The sequence below is a fragment of the Globicephala melas genome, chromosome 10 (genome assembly GCF_963455315.2).
Source record: "Globicephala melas chromosome 10, mGloMel1.2, whole genome shotgun sequence".
Classification (NCBI taxonomy): domain Eukaryota; kingdom Metazoa; phylum Chordata; class Mammalia; order Artiodactyla; family Delphinidae; genus Globicephala; species Globicephala melas.
In genome coordinates this window covers 15458828-15476888 of record NC_083323.1, presented here as the reverse complement: position 1 = coordinate 15476888, position 18061 = coordinate 15458828, and the positions used below count along the sequence as shown (strand labels likewise).

Genomic DNA, 18061 nt, shown 5'->3' with positions numbered 1-18061 from the left:
AGTGAAAGAGCTTGGGGTTGAACCCTGATTTTAATTACTACACTTAAACTAATAATCTCACTATTTTCATTGTAAGAGTATTTACCAAAAAGTATATCTTAAGCAACATGAATTAAATTTTTAAAACTTATTATAAGATTTGGGCCACAGTCTCAAGTATTAATATATAAAAAATAGTTCAATTTTTGTGACTTGCCTATTAGAGCTATTATGGAATGCTGTTAAAAGTTATCATTCTCGGGGCTTCCCTGATGGCACAGTGGTTAAGAATCCACCTGCCAATGCAGGGCACGTGGGTTCGAGCCCTGGTCTGGGAAGATCCCACATGCCGCAGAGCAACTAAGCCCATGCACCACAACTACTGAGCCTGCACTCTAGAGCCCACGAGCCACAACTACTGAGCCTGGGCTCTAGAGCCCACGTGTCACAACTACTGAGCCTGTGCTCTAGAGCCGAGAGCCACAACTACTGAAGCCCCTGCACACAGAGCCCGTGCTCCACAACAAGAGAAGCCACTGCAACGAGAAGACTGTGCACAGCAACGAAGAGTAGCACACACTCGCAGCAACTAGAGAAAGCCCACGCGCAGCAATGAAGACCCAATGCAGCCAAAAAAAAACAAATAAATAAATAAATTCTTTTTTTTAAATTATCATTCTCTGAGAACAGCTGAAGCAGTATTAATGCATCTTTCTAGTTCTCTTACTATTTTGTATCAGGTTTCTAGTAACAAGTCCTCTGACTTTAACATGAGATTGATTGCTCGTGGCACTTTATTCTATAAGAACACAAATGGCATTTTAAACAATTCAAATAAATTTCAAATCTGCAAGCAAATAACTTTGGCATTAAGTCTGCTTTACAAATAATTTAAAACTGAGTTCTTAGTAGAAATTACCTTTTGAGCATTTATAGTATTCTGTTTTCCACAATATGGCTTAAATAAAACTATAGAAATACAACCAGAGTGTAAAGTGAAACATACCCTTGTTCTTTTTTCAGTCATACCCATATTATTTTAGTTATGATTGGCAGTTTATTATTTGATATTGTACTGAGTTTGTTGGTAGGTTATCTTTATGTACTCTGCCCTGCAAGTCTTCAAAAGATTGTTTTCTTCAAAATTAAAAAGTATACTTCTTTCTGCAGCTACAGATCAAAATTTCCTTTAATTTTCTTGAAGCTGTGTCTTTAAAAATAATCAGATTAACTGCAATAAATCATATCCTCTAAAAAGATTTTATTAAGCATTTTTGTCTGACTAATTTTTTATAATCAAGAGACACTAGAAATCTAGCTATTCAAACTTAAAACTACAAGAAAATGGGTTTATAAGCCCAGGTATAAATGTATGTATGTATGTATGTATTTATTTATTTATTTTGGAAATTACATATCACAAGTTAAATGACATTCATACAAGGATGTGAGAAGAAAGTGTTTTGATGGGAATTGTTACAGTAGTCACAAAAACATTGTTAAGGCTTTCTCTGAAGAGTGAATTTAATATTTTAAAACAGTACCCAGTATTCGTAAAAAGAGAGCAAAACTGTAAAGAGGTTTTAACACTCAGATTTTTTTAAAGTATAGATTTCTTTATTTTACTTTCTGATGATATTTGCTTTAAATATTTATTTTTCTTAAATAAATTTAAAAGATATTTTTCTTTAAATTTACTTCTATAAGTTGCTCTGATAAAATATCTGTTAGCTACATTGTAAATAAGAAGGAATACCCCTAGAGCCATAGACAAGATTTATATGTATTGCTAAAAGGCTTTCCTGGGAGATTGAGGTTGCTGCTGACATGACAGTTTATCTGGGCTGGCCCTGCATGTCCCTTAAATCAGAATTAAAGTGATTAGTATCATTTGAGCAGTAATGACTCTAAGCTAATCCATTTAAATGCAGAAAAAATACTATACCAACCTCAAAGGGCTATTTTAAGAACCTTACTAGAATTGTAATATCTACTAAATTCTGCCCATTTGTAGTGACTCTGAAAAGAGTTTGTGTGTGTGTGTGTGTGTTTAAGACATCATTTTAAAAATAATCAGAATGTTTCAAGGTAACATCTCATTCTATTTTTTTTTTTTTTTTTTTTTTTTTTGCGGTACGCGGGCCTCTCACTGTTGTGGCCTCTCCCGTTGCGGAGCACAGGCTCCAGACGCGCAGGCTCAGCGGCCATGGCTCATGGGCATAGCCGTTCCACAGCCTGTGGGATCTTCCCGGACCGGGGCACGAACCCGTGTCCCCTGCATTGGCAGGCGGGCTCTCAACCACTGCGCCACCAGGGAAGCCCCATTCCATTTTTTAAAGTTAATATCTAAGTTTGTTTTTTGCTTTTTTTTTTTAAGGAAAAAGGTAATGAAAGAGGTAAACCTAGATAGTGTGGTGTATGGTTATGCATTGTCATCAAACTCAAAGGGTTGTAATAATGATTAAATGAGAAATTAGTAAAGCCATCCGTCCCTGGCACTGAGTAAGCTCTCAGTAAATGGGGGAGGAGCTGCTACTGCCACTGCCACAACACTGCAGCCACTGCTACTTCTGTTACTATTATTATAATGAGCATATTAGCTTTTAGATCCAATGTTTAGTTCTAAAACTCCTTTTTAAGGTTTATTGAATTTTTTTTAACATCTTTATTACAGTATAATTGCTTTACAGTGGTATGTTAGTTTCTGCTTTATAACAAAGTGAATCAGCTATATATATACATATATCCCCATATCTCTCCCCTCTTGTGTCTCCCTTCCACCCTCCCTATCCCACCCCTCTAGGTGGTCACAAAGCACCGAGCTGATCTCCCTGTGCTATGCACCTGCTTCCCATTTGCTATCTATTTTACATTTGGTAGTATATATAAGTCCATGCCACTCTCTCACTTCGTCCCAGCTTACCCTTCCCCCTCCCCATGTCCTCAAGTCTATTCTCTACATCTGCATATTTATTCCTGTCTTGCCCCTAGGTTCTTCAGAACCATTTTTATGTTGTTTTAGATTCCATATATATGTGTTAGCACACAGTACTTGTTTTTCACTTTTTGACTTCACTCTGTATGACAGACTCTAGGTCCATCCACCTCCCTACAAATAACTCAATTTCATTTCTTTGTATGGCTGAGTAATATTCCATTGTATATGTGTGCCACATCTTCTTTATCCATTCATCTGTTGATGGACACTTAGGTTGCTTCTATGTCCTGGCTATTGTAAATAGAGCTGCAGTGAACATTGTGGAAGTTTACTGAATTTTCATGTTTTGTTTAGGAAGCTATTTCTTTGTATATATTGCGATTGTGTAGTGAAGTCTGTTTTCTGTTAATCTAAGAGTTTCTCAAGCCAGATGCTTGGTAGGCATGTCAGGAGCCTGTTAAGGTACTCTAGGAGATGAGTGGGTCAAAAAATGGCTTAGCAGCAGTTTTTCTGATATGTTGTCTGTGTAAGACAGTGTCTTTTTCTTTTTTCCCTAGAGAAATCAGGAGAACGTGGACATAGAGATAAAATGAGTTAGTTCACGATGATAGCTGACCTTGATGTCGACTTCCTTTCCACTAATCAGCATCTTATATAGTTTCTACAATCTATTTGTTCTATTTCATTTCCTTTTGTCTATACTTATGGTAATAAGTAAATTGTTGGTATGATCCACCCTTTTGGCTCCATTAAAGGACATCCTAATTCTGTCCAATTCTAATATCTGCCTGAGAGTATTTTGAGCCCTCTTGTCCATAATCAGTAAGCTTATGCATAAACACTTAGCCAAAAAAAAGTTGCATGTGGATGTGGTTGTGATTTTGTTTTATTTGGAGAGAAGGGGAAAGATGGGGATGGCCTATACACTAGAGAAGAAAGGAGAGGGGAGGACCAGATCTGATTTAATTTCTTGCAGCTTTTCAGCATAATTTCTTCCATGCAACACATTGGCATCTACAAAGCTTTTTTTTGTTTTGTTTTGTTTTTACCCAAAAGAGCCAGTGTTATTTAAAAAGTACTTACCTCCCTGAAGATTGGTTCAAGATGGTGGAGTAGAAGGACGTGCTCTCACTCCCTCTTGTGAGAGCATGGGAATCACAACTAACTGCTGAACAGTCATCGATAGGAAGACACTGGAACTCACCAAAAAAGATACCACACATCCAAAGACAAAGGAGAAGCCACAATGAGACGGTAGGAGCTGCGCAATCACAATAAAATCAAATCCCATAACTGCTGGGTGGGTGACTCACAAACTGGAGAACACTTATACCACAGAAGTCCACTCACTGGAGTGAAGGTTCTGAGCCCCACGTCAGGCTTCCCAGCCTGGGGGTCCGGCAACGGGAGGAGGAATTCCTAGAGAATCAGATTTTGAAGGCTAGCGGGATTTGATTGCAGGACTTCAACAGGACAGGGGTAACAGAGACTCCATTCTTGGAGGGCACACACAACGTAGTGTGCGCATTAGGACCTGGAGAAGGAGCAGTAACCCCACAGGAGACTGAACCAGACCTACCTGCTAGTGTTGGAGGGTCTCCTGCAGAGGTGGGGGGTGGCTGTGGCTCACCAGGAGGACAAGGACACTGGCAGCAGAAGTTCTGGGAAGTACTCCTTGGCGTGAGCCCTCCCACAGTCCACCATTACCCCACCAAAGAGCCGGGTAGGCTCCAGTGTTGGGTCGTATCAGGCCAAACAACCAACAGGGAAGGAACCTAGCCCCACCCATCAGCAGACAAGCAGATTAAAGTTTTACTGAGCTCTGCCCACCAGAGCAACACCCAGCTCTACCACCACCAGTCCCTCCCATCAGGAAACCTGCACAAGCCTCTTAGATAGCCTCATCCATCAGAGGACAGAAGCAGGCAGAACTACAGTCCTACAGCCTGTGAAACAAAAACCACATTCACAGAAAGACAAGATGAAAAGGCAGAGGGCTATGTACCAGATGAAGAAACAAGATAAAACCCCAGAAAAACAACTAAATGAAGTGGAGATAGGCAACCTTCCAGAAAAAGAATTCAGAATAATGATAGTGAAGATGATCCAGGACCTTGGAAAAAGAATGGAGGCCAAGACGGAGAAGATGCAAGAAATGTTTAACAAAGACCTAGAGGAATTAAAGAACAAACAAACAGAGATGAACAATACAATAACTGAAATGAAAATACACTAGAAGGAATCAATAGTAGAAAGCTGAGGCAGAAGAACAGATAAAAGACCTGGAAGACAGAACGGTGGAATTCACTATTGTGGAACAGAATGAAGAAAAAAGAATGAAAAGAAATGAAGACAGCCTAAGGGACCTCTGGGACACCATTAAATGCACCAACATTCACATTAAAGGGGTCCCAGAAGGAGAGGAGAGAGAGGACCTGAGAAAATATTTGAAGAGAGAGATTATAGTTGAAAACTTCCCTAACATGGACAAGGAAATAGCCACCCAAGTCCAGGAAGTGCAGAGAGTCCCAGGCAGGATAAATCCAAGGAGAAACATGCCAAACACACAGTAATCAAATTGACAAAAATTAAAGACAAAGAAGAATTATTGAAAGCAGCAAGGGAAAAATGACAAATAACATACAAGGGAACTCCCATAAGGTTAACAGCTGATTTCTCAGCAGAAACTCTACAAGCCAGAAGGGAGTGGCATGACATATTTAAAGTGATGAAAGGGAAGAAATTACACCCAAGATTACTCTACCCAGCAAGCATCTCTATCAGATTTGATGGAGAAATCAAAAGCTTTACAGACAAGCAAAAGCTAAGAGAATTCAGTACCACCAAACCAGCTTGACAACAAATGCTAAAGAAACTTCTCTAGGCGGGAAACACAAGAGAAGAAAAGGACCTACAAAAATAAACCCAAAACAATTAAGAAAATGGTAACAGGAACATACATATCGATAATTACCTTAAACGTGAATGGATTAAATGCTCCAACCAAAAGACACAGGCTTGCTGAATGGATACAAAAACAAGACCCATATATATGCTGTCTACAAGAGACCCACTTCAGACCTAGGGACACATGCAGACTGAAAGTGAGGGGATGAAAAAAGATATTCTGTGCAAATGGAAATCAAAAGAAAGCTGGAGTTGCAATACTCATATCAGATAAAATAGACTTTAAAATAAAGAATGTTACAAGAGACAAGGAAGGACACTACATAATGATCAAGGGATCAATCCAAGAAGAAGATATAACAATTATAAATATATATGCTCCCAACATAGGAGCACCTCAATACATAAGGCAACTGCTAACAGCTATAAAAGAGGAAATCGACAGTAACACAATAATAGTGGGGGACTTTAACACCTCACTTACACCAATGGACCGATTTTCCAAACAGAACATAAATAAGGAAACACAGCTTTAAGTGACACAATAGACCAGTTAGACTTAATTGATATTTGTAGGACATTCCATCCAAAAACAGCAGATTACACTTTCTTCTCAAGTGCACACAGAACATTCTGCATGATAGATCATATCTTGGGTCACAAATCAAGCCTCAGTAAATTTAAGAAAATTGGACTCATACCAAGCATCTTTTCTGATCACAATGCTATGAGATTAGAAATCAATTACAGCGAAAAAGACGTAAAAAACACAAACACATGGAGGCTAAACAATACGCTACTAAACAACCAAGAGATCACTGAAAAAATCAAAGAGGAAATCAGGAAATACCTAGAGACAAAGGACAACGAAAACACGACAATCCAAAACCTATGGTATGCAGCAAAAGCAGTTCTAACAGGGAAGTATATAGCAATAGACGCTTACCTCAAGCAACAAGAAAAATCTCCAATAAACAATCTAACCTTACATGTAAAGGAACTAGAGGAAGAAGAACAAACAAAACCCAAAGTTAGTAGAAGGAAGGAAATCATAAAGATCAGAGCAGCAATAAATGAAATAGAAACAAAACAGTAGCAAAGATCTATAGAAGTAAAAGCCAGTTCTTTGAGAAGATAAAATTGATAAACCATTAGCCAGACTCATCAAGAAAAAGAGGGAGAGGACTCAAATCTATAAAATTAGAAGTGAAAAAGGAGAAGTTACAACAGACACCGCAGAAATACCAAGCATCTTAGGGGACTACTACAAGCAACTCTATGCCAGTAAAATGGACAGCCTGGAAGAAATGGACAAATTCTTAGAAAGGTATAACCTTCCAAGACTGAACCAGAAAGAAATAGGAAATATGAACAGACCAATCACATGTAATGAAATTGAAACTGTGATTAAAAATCTTCCAACAAATTCCAGGACCAGATGGCTTCACAGGCGAATTCTATCAAAAATTTAGAGGAGAGCTAACACCTATTCTTCTCAAACTCTTCCAAACAATTGCAGAGGAAGGAACACTCCCAAACTCATTCTATGAGGCGACCATCACCCTGATACCAAAACCAGAGAAAGATACTACAAAGAAAGAAAATTACAGACCAATATCACTGATGAATATTGATGCAGAAATCCTCAACAAAATACTAGCAAACAGAGTATAACAGCACATTAAAAGGATCATACACCATGATCAAGTGGGATTTATCCCAGGGATGCAAGGATTCTTCAATATACACAAATCAATCAATGTGATACACCATATTAACAAATTGAAGAATAAAAACCATATGATCATCTGAATAGATGCAGAAAAAGCTTTTGACAAAATTCAACACCCATTTATGATAAAAAGTCTCCTGAAAGTGGGCACAGAGGGAACCTACTTCAACATAATAAAGGCCATATATGACAAACCCACAGCAAACATCATTCTCAATGGTGAAAACCTGAAAGCATTTCCTCTAAGATCAGGAAAAAGACAAGGATGACCACTCTCACCACTGTTATTCAACATAGTTTTGGAAGTCCCAGCCATGGTAATCAGAGAAGAAAAAGAAGTAAAAAGAGTACAAATTGGAAAAGAAGAAGTAAAACTGTAACTGTTTGCAGATGAGATGATACTATACATAGAGAATCCTAAAGATGCCACCAGAAAACTGCTAATCAATGAATTTGGTAAAGTTGCAGGATACAAAATTAATGCCCAGAAACCTCTTGCATTCCTATACACTAATGATGAAAAATCTGAGCGAGAAGTTAAGGAAACACTCCCATTTATGAAACAAAAAGAATAAAATACCTAGGAATAAACCTACCTAAGGAGACAAAAGACCTGTATGCAGAAAACTATAAGACACTGATGAAAGAAAGTAAAGCTGATACAAACAGATGGAGAGATATACCATGTTCTTGGATTGGAAGAATCAATATTGTGAAAATGCCTATACTACCCAAAGCAATCCGGAGATTCAATGCAATCCCTATCAAATTATAAATGGCATTTTTTACAGGACTAGAAAAAAAATCCTAAAATTTGTATGGAGACACAGTAGACCCCGAATAGCCAAAGCAGTCCTGAGGGGAAAAAAACGGAGCTGGAAGAATGAGACTCCCTGACTTTAGACTATACTACAAAGCTACAGTAATCAAGACAATATGGTACTGGCACAAAACCAGAAATATAGATCAATGGAACAGGATAGAAAGCCCAGAGATAAACCCACACACCCAGCGATAAACCCACACACCTGTAGTCAATTAATCTATGACAAAGGAGGCAAGGATATACAATGGAGAAAAGGCAGTCTCTTCAATAAGTGGTGCTGGGAGAACTGGACAGCTACATGTAAAAGAATGAAATTAGAACATTCCTTAACACTATACACAAAAATAAACTCAGAATGGATTAGGGACCTAAATGTAAGACTGGACACCGTAAAACTCTTAGAGGAAAACAGAGGAAGAACACTCTTTGACATAAATCACAGCAAGATCTTCTTTGATCCACCTCCTAGAGTAATGGAAATAAAAACAAACAAATGGGACCTAATGAAACTTAAAAGCTTTTGCAAAGCAAAGGAATCCATAAGACGAAAAGAGAACCCTCAGAATGGGAGGAAATACTTGCAGACAAATCAATGGACAAAGGATTAATCTCCAAAATATATAAACAGCTCATGCAGCTCAATATCAAAAAAACAACCCAATCCAAAAATAGGCAGAAGCCCTAAATAGACATTTCTCCAGAGAAGACATACAGATGGCCAAGAAGCACATGAAAATCTGCTCAACGTCACTAATTATTAGAGAAATGCAAATCAAAACTGCAATGAGGTATCACCTCACACCGGTTAGAATGGGCATCATCAGACAATCTATAAACAACAAATGCTGGAGAGGGTGTGGAGGAAAGGGAACCCTCTTGCACCATTGGGGGGGAATGTAAATTGATACAGCCACTATGGAGCACAGTATGGAGGTTTCCTAAAAAACTGAAAATAGAATTACCATATGACCCAGCAATCCCACTACTGGGCATATACTCAGAGAAAACCATAATTCAAAAAGACACATTCACCCCAATGTTCTTTGCAGCACTGTTTACAATAGCCAGGTCATGGAAGCAGCCTAAATGCCCATCGACAGACAAATGGAGAAAGAAGATGTGGTACATATATACAATGGAATATTACTCAGCCATAAAAAGGAACGAAATTGGGTCATTTGTAGAGATGTGGATGGACCTAGAGACTGTCATACAGAGTGAAGTAAGTCAGAAGGAGAAAAACAAGTATCGTATATTAACGCATATATGTGGAACCTAGAAAAATGGTACTGATGAACAGGTTTGTAGGGCAGAAATAGAGACACAGGTGTAGAGAACAAATGTATGGATACCAAGGGGGGAAAGTGGGGGTGGTGGTGGTGTGATGAAATGGGAGATTGGGATTAACATATATACACTAATAATGTATAAAATGGATAACTAATAAGAACCTGCTGTATAAAAAAATAAATAAAATTGAAAAATGGAAAAAAAAAAAGTACTTACCTCCCTGCTTTTTTTTGTTGTTCTTTGTTTAAACCAATTCATTTTATCTCACATATTTAAGGGGACAGTTTAGTACCTAATGACACCTCATTACAGTGCTAAGCATAATGTCTGTTTTTTCTAGCTTTATTGAGACATAATTGACATATAACATTGTATACATTTAAGGTGTACAGTGTGTTGATTTGATACACATATTGCAAAATGTAAAATGTAAAAAAAGTAAGCGTGTCTTACACATGGCAGACTTCTAAAAAATGTTTGAAAATTGAACATTTCATTTTGGTTTATATTTATTAACTGAGAACTTACTATGTGTTAGGCACTATGTTGAGCTCTAGAGGCAACGAAGGTGAATACAGTATAATCTTTGTTCTCCAGGGCTCACCAACTAGGGGGTAAAAGAGGCTGCTAAGTGAATAAGTGCACTTGTTTTGATGAGTGTTGTGTTAGACATAAACAAGTTTATATAGGTATACAGAAAAAGGAGAGTTCGGAGAGATTGGGGAGAGGGTTTTTTTCTTTTTGTTATTAAAACTCTTAGCTCTTTAACCTAATTCTCACTGTGAATAACAGTTATCTAGGTGAACAGATATTATCTGAACTATAGCTGAGTACCATGCTAGGTTCCTGAAGGATTCCACACCATAGTGCATAGTCTGGAGGAACATAGAGTATAAATGGGGAAACAAGACATGAATATTATGAAAAGTTAAATAACAATCAAGAAAAGAATAGAAGAGATGTCACAAGATAGTTTTTGCGTAGTTTCCCAGTAAATTAATTATCCAAATAATAATTGCTAATAGAATTCAGATAACATGCTCACTATGGTCTAGCATGATGAGGAAAGTCTTCCTCACTCATACTGTACCTGTTCTCCATCCTCATCCAGACCTCTGGTCCCCTGGTGATTCCTTTTTCTCCTACCTGTAAGCCTCCTTAAGGTTTCCTTTCTTCCCTCTCTATTCTAAAGCATTGGTTCATCATTTGGTTCATCTCCCTCTACTCCCTAATTGTCCTGTCCTGCCAGTGTTCAAGCGCCTAACCCCAGATCTGTCAGACCACCTTCTTTCTCCAGTTCTAAACTCAAGCTGCTCTGTCCTGTAGGAAAGTTTTACCTAACCTGACAGACTGGTCCATCCTTTCCACTGCACGCAGAGTTGTTTTTCAAAAAGTAACTCTGCTTAGAATCCTCTTGTGGCTCCCCTCTGTCTTTATGATTAAGAGCAAACTTATTTTGTCACTATGCATTTATTAATGATCCGCAAATGCATCTGGGAAATGTGTTTTTCTGGCTTCTGCACCTACTCCTTTGCCAGCACAACTCTGGTTTAAGGTCATCAGTAACCCATTTGGCCATAACATGTATCTCATCATGGCAATCCCCTTTATAATCCCCCTTCCCCACTCTACACACTCATACACACACTTTTTTTGTCTTATGCCTACTAAGGCCCTGTCCTTTAGAGGCCTTGTCCTTTGCTTTAGACTTAGGAACCTGTTTTCATTTCCCCACAGATACCATATTCTCTCATTCTTCCAGATATTTGCTGTTCCCTCCTATGGTATAGTATGTCTCCTGTTCAAAAGCTCCTTAATAGCTGCCATTTACTATGTACCAGGCAGAGTGCTTTGCATGCCTTTTTTCATTTAATCCTCACATCAACCTGATGGGATAAATTTATTTCCCTTTACTTTAGAATTAAGGACACCAAGGCCTAGAATAGGTCATGTAATTTGCCCAAGGCACACATTTCTAGGAGGCAACTTACAATTCAACCCATTGCTCTACAAATTATGTTATGCTGTCTTCTCTTAGGAAAAGGAGCATATTTTATTTATTTTTGTATACTTAGCATCTAGTACAAGGCATAGTAAATATTTGTTGAGAATAAAGTGAGACTTGAGCTAATCTTAAAGAATGAGACCATTCTAAACAGGAGAAAACATGGACAAATACAGAAATGAGACTATGTCTACAGCATACTTAGAGAACAATGACCAGGTCCCTATGGGTTAACACTTTGCCACCTGGATTTGCTGTTCCAGTCTTCTTTTGCCCTTTGCAGTAAACCTCCTCTAGGTATCGACTATCTGATTCTTCTACTATTCTCTCTTGAATCTAGTCTACTCAGGTTTTAGTCCCACTACACCAGAATGGCTATTATTAAGGTCACTTCTGTGTTTCTAAATCCAGTCACTTGATCTGTCCACATCATTTGACCACATGTGATCACTCCATTCTTACTGATATACTTTCTTCCAGGATACCATCCTATCTTGGTTTCCCTCCTACCTCACTAGTTGTAATTTCTTCCTCTCCCACTCAGCCTCTGGATGGTAGAGTGCCCCAGGCCTATCTCTCATAATCTGTCAATCCACACTCACTCCTTTACTGATCTAATCCAGTCTTGGTCTTTAAATACCATCTACATGCTAATGACTCCTCAGTTTATATCTCTAGTCCAGATCTCCCTCCCTGATCTCCGTGACTCTTACAGTTAACTTCCTGTTAACATCTCCATTTGGAAGTATAACAGACATTCCAAACTTAACATATCCAAGATTACACTCTTACTCTTCCCCTAAAATGTTGCTTCTCCTGCAGTGTTTCCCATTTCAATTTATGGCAACTCTAGCTTTCCACTTGCTAAGGCTAGAACCGTGGATTCTCACACCCCACAACTAGCCTATCAGGAAATCTTCAAAATGTATCCAGATCTGACCACTGCACTGTTACCACCGTGTTCATTCACCTGAGTTATTATAATAACACCCTAACTGGTTGGCCTTCCTCATCTTTGACATCCTACTAGTTGTTCTCAACACAGTAGCCAGAGTGATCCTTTTAACATAAGGATAGAGTATATTACTATGCCAAGCCCTGTAGTGGTTCCCCATTTCATTCAGGATAAAAACTAAAGTAATAATAGCCTGTAAAACCAATCTGGCCCCCTGTTACCCAGCTGAGCTCCTGTCCCACTCCTCGCCCTGTGTGTGGTGGTTCAGCCACACCAACTTCATTGCAGTTCTTCATACATGCCACTACTCCTGCCCTGGGGCCTTTGCTCCTGCCCTTCTTCCTGGAACGCCCTTTCCGTATGTAGTCACAGGGCTCACTCCCTAACTTCCTTTAAGTCTTTGCTTAAATGACACCATCTCAGTGAGGTTATTCAGACTACCCTATTCAAAATTACAACTCACACGTCCTGTTTACCTCCTGAATTTTACCCTCAGACCATTTATCACCTTCTACCTTCTATTCAATTAACTTCTTTTGTTTGTTTACTTTTTTTTTTTTTTTTTTTGCGGTACGCCCGGGCCTCTCACTGTTGTGGCCTCTCCTGTTGCGGGACGCGCAGGCTCAGCGGCCATGGCTCACGGGCCCAGCCGCTCTGCGGCATGTGGGATCTTCCCGGACCGGGGCACGAACCCGTGTCCTCTGCATCGGCAGGCGGACTCTCAACCACTGCGCTGTCAGGGAAGCCCTGTTTGTTTACTTTTAATTGACTGTTCTCTACATGCTAGAAAATAAGCTCCAGAAGGGCAGGGATTTATTTCTATTTTCTTCATAATACCTGCCTAAAAAATTCCTGGCATAAGTAATCAATAAATAATTACTGAACTGAGTTAGACTAAAGTAAACTTAGGTATTTACATGTGAAAATCTTTTGGAGATCTTGAGGTTCATTTAAGTAGATTTTCCAGCCATGAAAAACGATATGTGAGCCCCAAATGTAAAGAAGATACATTTGACCAGGAAAGTTTGCCAACAGCTGTAGGTCTGCTTGTACTGTTATCATGCTCCTTAGTGTCATCTGGTATTAAATTGTTTAGCCCCTCGATTGATACAGGCCTGGATTTTAGGTTGCCTTCCTTCTCCCACAGCTATCAAGGCTTTAATCAGAGCATTAAGGAGCTCTAAATAGGCCCTGCTTTTGAATCTGCATATCAGGAGGGGGCTGGGAGTATGAGTGGGAGGATGTCATGTCCCAGTGATTAATGATCTCGAGGAAGCTGAAAAGGGGAGAGTAATATACACAGTACTTCTACCCCCTGGAGTAGGAATGCAAACACCATTGTGCAGATCTGTGCATAGTCACTGACTTCCTGGTAGCTGGAGAATTTCATACACTCTTCTACCACAAATAAAACTGTCAGAGAAGTGACAGCTCAAAAAGCTGGCTTTCCTTACTTAAAAAGAATAGCTCAAACACAGTGAGCCAGAAAATTAATTTTGTAGTTGTTTGGGAACCCAGTTGTTTAATAAGAAACGAGAAAATGGGAACTTTTCTTGAAAAGCCTAAAACCTCCAAATATTTGTTGAATCAAACTCTACATTTGGTTTCTTAAATTTACGAAATTCCTGGAAACTGCTTATTTTAAATGAATTTAAAGGGAAGCATTCCTTTGTAATGAAATGCATTGCCTTAAACTTTTCAGTGTGGTCTCTATGGTAGATTCAGAGAATCATACTACTGGTGGACTCCAGCCTATTGCTCTATGTGTTGAAAAAAATCTAACATTTCAAAGTGGCTTTTACAGTTTTAGAAAGTAATTCTAAGGTAGAGTTCTATTTTTTTTTCTTTTAACCCCAGTGAATCTATGATATTTAATAACAGTTTCCAAATGCTTAAGTCAGAAGTGCAATATATTTATCTATAGATAAGGAACTACAGATGTTTGCAAAAATTTTAAAAGGAAAGTTTGAGGGAAAAGCATCGTATTTCAGCCAATTGCAATTATTTACAAATAATCAAAATTAGAAACATTGTTGAATAGTAGTAGTAGTAATAGCAGCAGCAGCAGCAGTAGTAGATTCTTAGTGGGGACAACCAAATAACTTGTATTTTACCAGGAACCTTTCATTTATAGGACTTGTTAAATTATTTTTGTTCTTGGTTCTGATTTTTTGGTGCCCTTTACATTACCAGTTATTGTTCTCCATTGTCTACTTTTTCAACTTTGAGTTCTTATGAATTTTTTTTCCCGTAATATAAAAAGAAAAAAAAGAAATATTCATTCTTGGGGAAATGCAACCACACTTCAGGGTAAAGGAGAGAAAATATTTTGTATTTTATTTCTGTTTTGTTGTTGTTTATTTTGTTTTATATTTGAGGATGTCACTATAATCTAAATTAAAAGGAACTACTATGGGCTAAATTAAGACAGCATCAGTTAGATTAAGCCCTGAATTTGGTTTCCAAGTGGTTAGACTTTTAAATTGTATTTGCAAGAGTTTATTTTTAGTCAGGATGCAGTTATTTTTAGATCTGCTTCTCTGTCACTAGGAAATGTAATGCCTGTCTCTCCATTGTTGTTTATCAGGAAGTTCTGAGGCACAGACTTTTAAGATCCAGTTAGCACAGAACACCACCTCTCCTTTTAAAAGAAAAAATATGAAATAATGCATGAAGGAAAATATATGAATTGAGAGCATGTCTAATTTTTAAATTGTTAGTGTCAAACACTAACAATTTTAATTTTAATCTCTTATACACTGAGCAATGAATGGAACAAGATTTTTAGGGAAAAAAAATACAAGGTTTGGGTTCCCCCTACTGGTGTGCATCCCAGGCTCATTATTTCATTAATACATAGAAAGAAAGGCCTAGGGGGATAGAGATTTGAAGTAGCTATGTTGGCCTCTTTTAAAGAAATCTGGGGACGACAGGAGAAAAAGCACCATTTACCATTTTCTGCAAATGTCTTATGAAATAAGGGATGATCTAAAAATTGTATTTCTGTATCTAGAAAGGACAAAATTTAATCGTACAATATTTGGTTTTTAATGTTGTTGCTTCTGTGATAAGCTGCTTATATACAGTGTTCCTCAAATGCTTTATGTTGTAATCTAAGGAATAATAAGACATCAGTGAATCCACAAAAGGATTTAAAATCCCAAGGAAAAACTGCAAATCTAGTATTGTATCATAATAAAATTAAAGAGCTAGTGTTAAAGCTCACTAATTCCTATTTTAGCATTTCAGAAAGTGACATGACATCATATGATTGTGTGTTCATTTAACATCTGTTCTTTCTAATTTGTCATGTGCGTATTTGAAACAGTTCTCTTTATTATCTGTTAGTCAGTAAATGCCAAATAATATTAAAGGCTCATTTTGAAAAAGAAGAATTTTAATTGACTCCTAAAAGTCACTTCTGAACTTATTATGTTTGTGTTTTAAAGGACTAGTCAGTCAAATTAAAATATTGTCTTTTTAAATTGCTTTTCAGCAATGCAGTCAACCTTTTAAGCAATGTTCCAGTCTCTTGTTTGGATGTTCTCATTTGTCCATTAACCCATGAAGAAACAGCCCCAGAAGCAACGACGCTAGATGAACTGCCCAGTGATAAAACAGCTGAGAAAGAAACAGTTTTGAAAAATAATACCATGGTATACAATGGTATGAATATGGAGGCCATTCATGTTTTACTTAGTTTTATGGAGAAGAGAATAGACAAGGTAAGACTGATAAAATTGAAAAGATGCTTCTAAAGAATGTAATTGTACACACATACAGGCATCACAGGATGTGATTTTTGAATCTAAGCTCTTTTTTTATAGCTGACATCTTGAACAATTATTTATACTCCAGAAAGCATTTTACTGTAGTAAATGATAAATTGCTGAAACCAAGTGAATTTATTTGTTTAAAGCTGAAAATTGTGTTGATGCGACACCAAAATTGTGACTAGAGCCTGAAAACAAAGGAAAAAGTAATTACTTTTCTATGTAGGTATTTTGTAAGTTCTAGAAGTAAAAATATCTCCCCCCCAAAACTTGATGATAACTACTTTCCATAACACCTAAAAGACATCTTTAAAAGAAATTTGTCAATTTTCCATTTGTTGTAAGCTGCTTATTTTCTCTTTTCTGTCACTTGCTTTGTCGAGTATCTGTATTAAAAGGCAGCAAGTTAGGATGGGTTGGTCATCAAAACCTTCGCCTTGTTTAAGCCCATTTGCTGAGCCAGTGAGGACCCTAAAAAATGTAGAAAAATCCAGGAAGGATAAAAATGGGCATTAGTAAACATGAAGATAACTAATGAAATGGAAATATTTTTAGGAAAATAATTTTTAAAATAGTTTGTACAGCTTTGGTAACATAAAGGTGTCTCCCTCTCAAAAAAAGAGTATTAATATACTCAGTTATATGAAGAAAAGTAAACTGTTAGAAACTAAACTAATGCAGCATGTATGGTTTTCTTTGTAGGGAAGCAGCTATAGAGAGGGTCTAACTCCAGTTCTCAGCTTATTAACAGAATGTTCCAGAGCCCATCGAAACATCAGAAAATTTCTCAAAGATCAGGTAACTGTTTAATGCATATTAACATCTCAAAGTTAATCTTATATGTGTTTTTTTAACATAAAATTAATGAGTCAAATTCTATCACAGTTATTTTCTTTCAGAATGTCAGAAACTCAAAAAAGTTAGTGTTAAATCTTTGAAATCTTCCTAATCCAGAAATAAGTGACCCGGTCTATTTTTTTTAGTCATTCATTCATTTACTCAACAAATATTTATTGAGATCTGTGTGCTGTATTCTAAGCATTGAAATACAAATGAAGTCTTTGCTTTGTGGAGTTTCCCTTATGGTAGGAGGACAAAAAGTAAATAAATATATGATACAATGGCAAGTAGTGATAACTGTTCGGAAGAAAGATACAGGGGAAGGGAAAACTTAAGGGAATAAGGAAGAACCTCTCTGAGGAAATGACATTTGAGCAGAAACTTGGATAAGTAAGGAAAGGATCTTTGAGAATATCTGGAAGAGGATATTCTCTGAGAATAGTTCTGAGAATATTCTGGAAGAGGAATGTACCAGACAGAACGAATTCAAAGTCCCTGGATGAGAGGATGCTTTGTTATGCTTAAGGAAAAGCAAGAAGGCTGGAGAACATTGTGCGAGGGGGAGAGTGGTAGATGAAGTAAAAGAGGTAAGCAAGAACCAAATAATGTAAGGTTGTACAGGAATTTTGATTTTCTTCTAAGTGAGAAGGGAAAGCATTGGACTGTTCTGAGAAGGGACGTGATGTGACCTCATTTATATTTAAAGATATTCTGGCTACTATATATAAGATAGACTAAAGGAGTGTGAGTAGATGTGAGGAGACCAGCCCAAAAGAGAGCTGATGATGAAGGTTCGGAGTAAGATGGTAGTAGTTG

General features: G+C 37.6%; 1 protein-coding gene across 8 annotated transcripts in view; it reads left to right on the top strand.

Annotated features, from left to right (window-relative positions):
• Positions 1–18061, top strand: part of RIC8B (RIC8 guanine nucleotide exchange factor B) — a 116979-nt gene that overhangs the window by 51542 nt on the left and 47376 nt on the right. For all 8 annotated transcript variants that reach the window (XR_004039298.2, XR_009565579.1, XR_004039297.2 and 5 more), the window contains exons 5-6: positions 16129–16357; positions 17108–17203. Coding sequence is in view for 4 of the 8 variants with exons in the window: in XM_030856169.2 (XP_030712029.1) it covers positions 16129–16357; positions 17108–17203 (325 nt within the window). In the remaining 4 variants the exon portion in view is untranslated. The remainder of the gene's footprint in view (positions 1–16128; positions 16358–17107; positions 17204–18061) is intronic.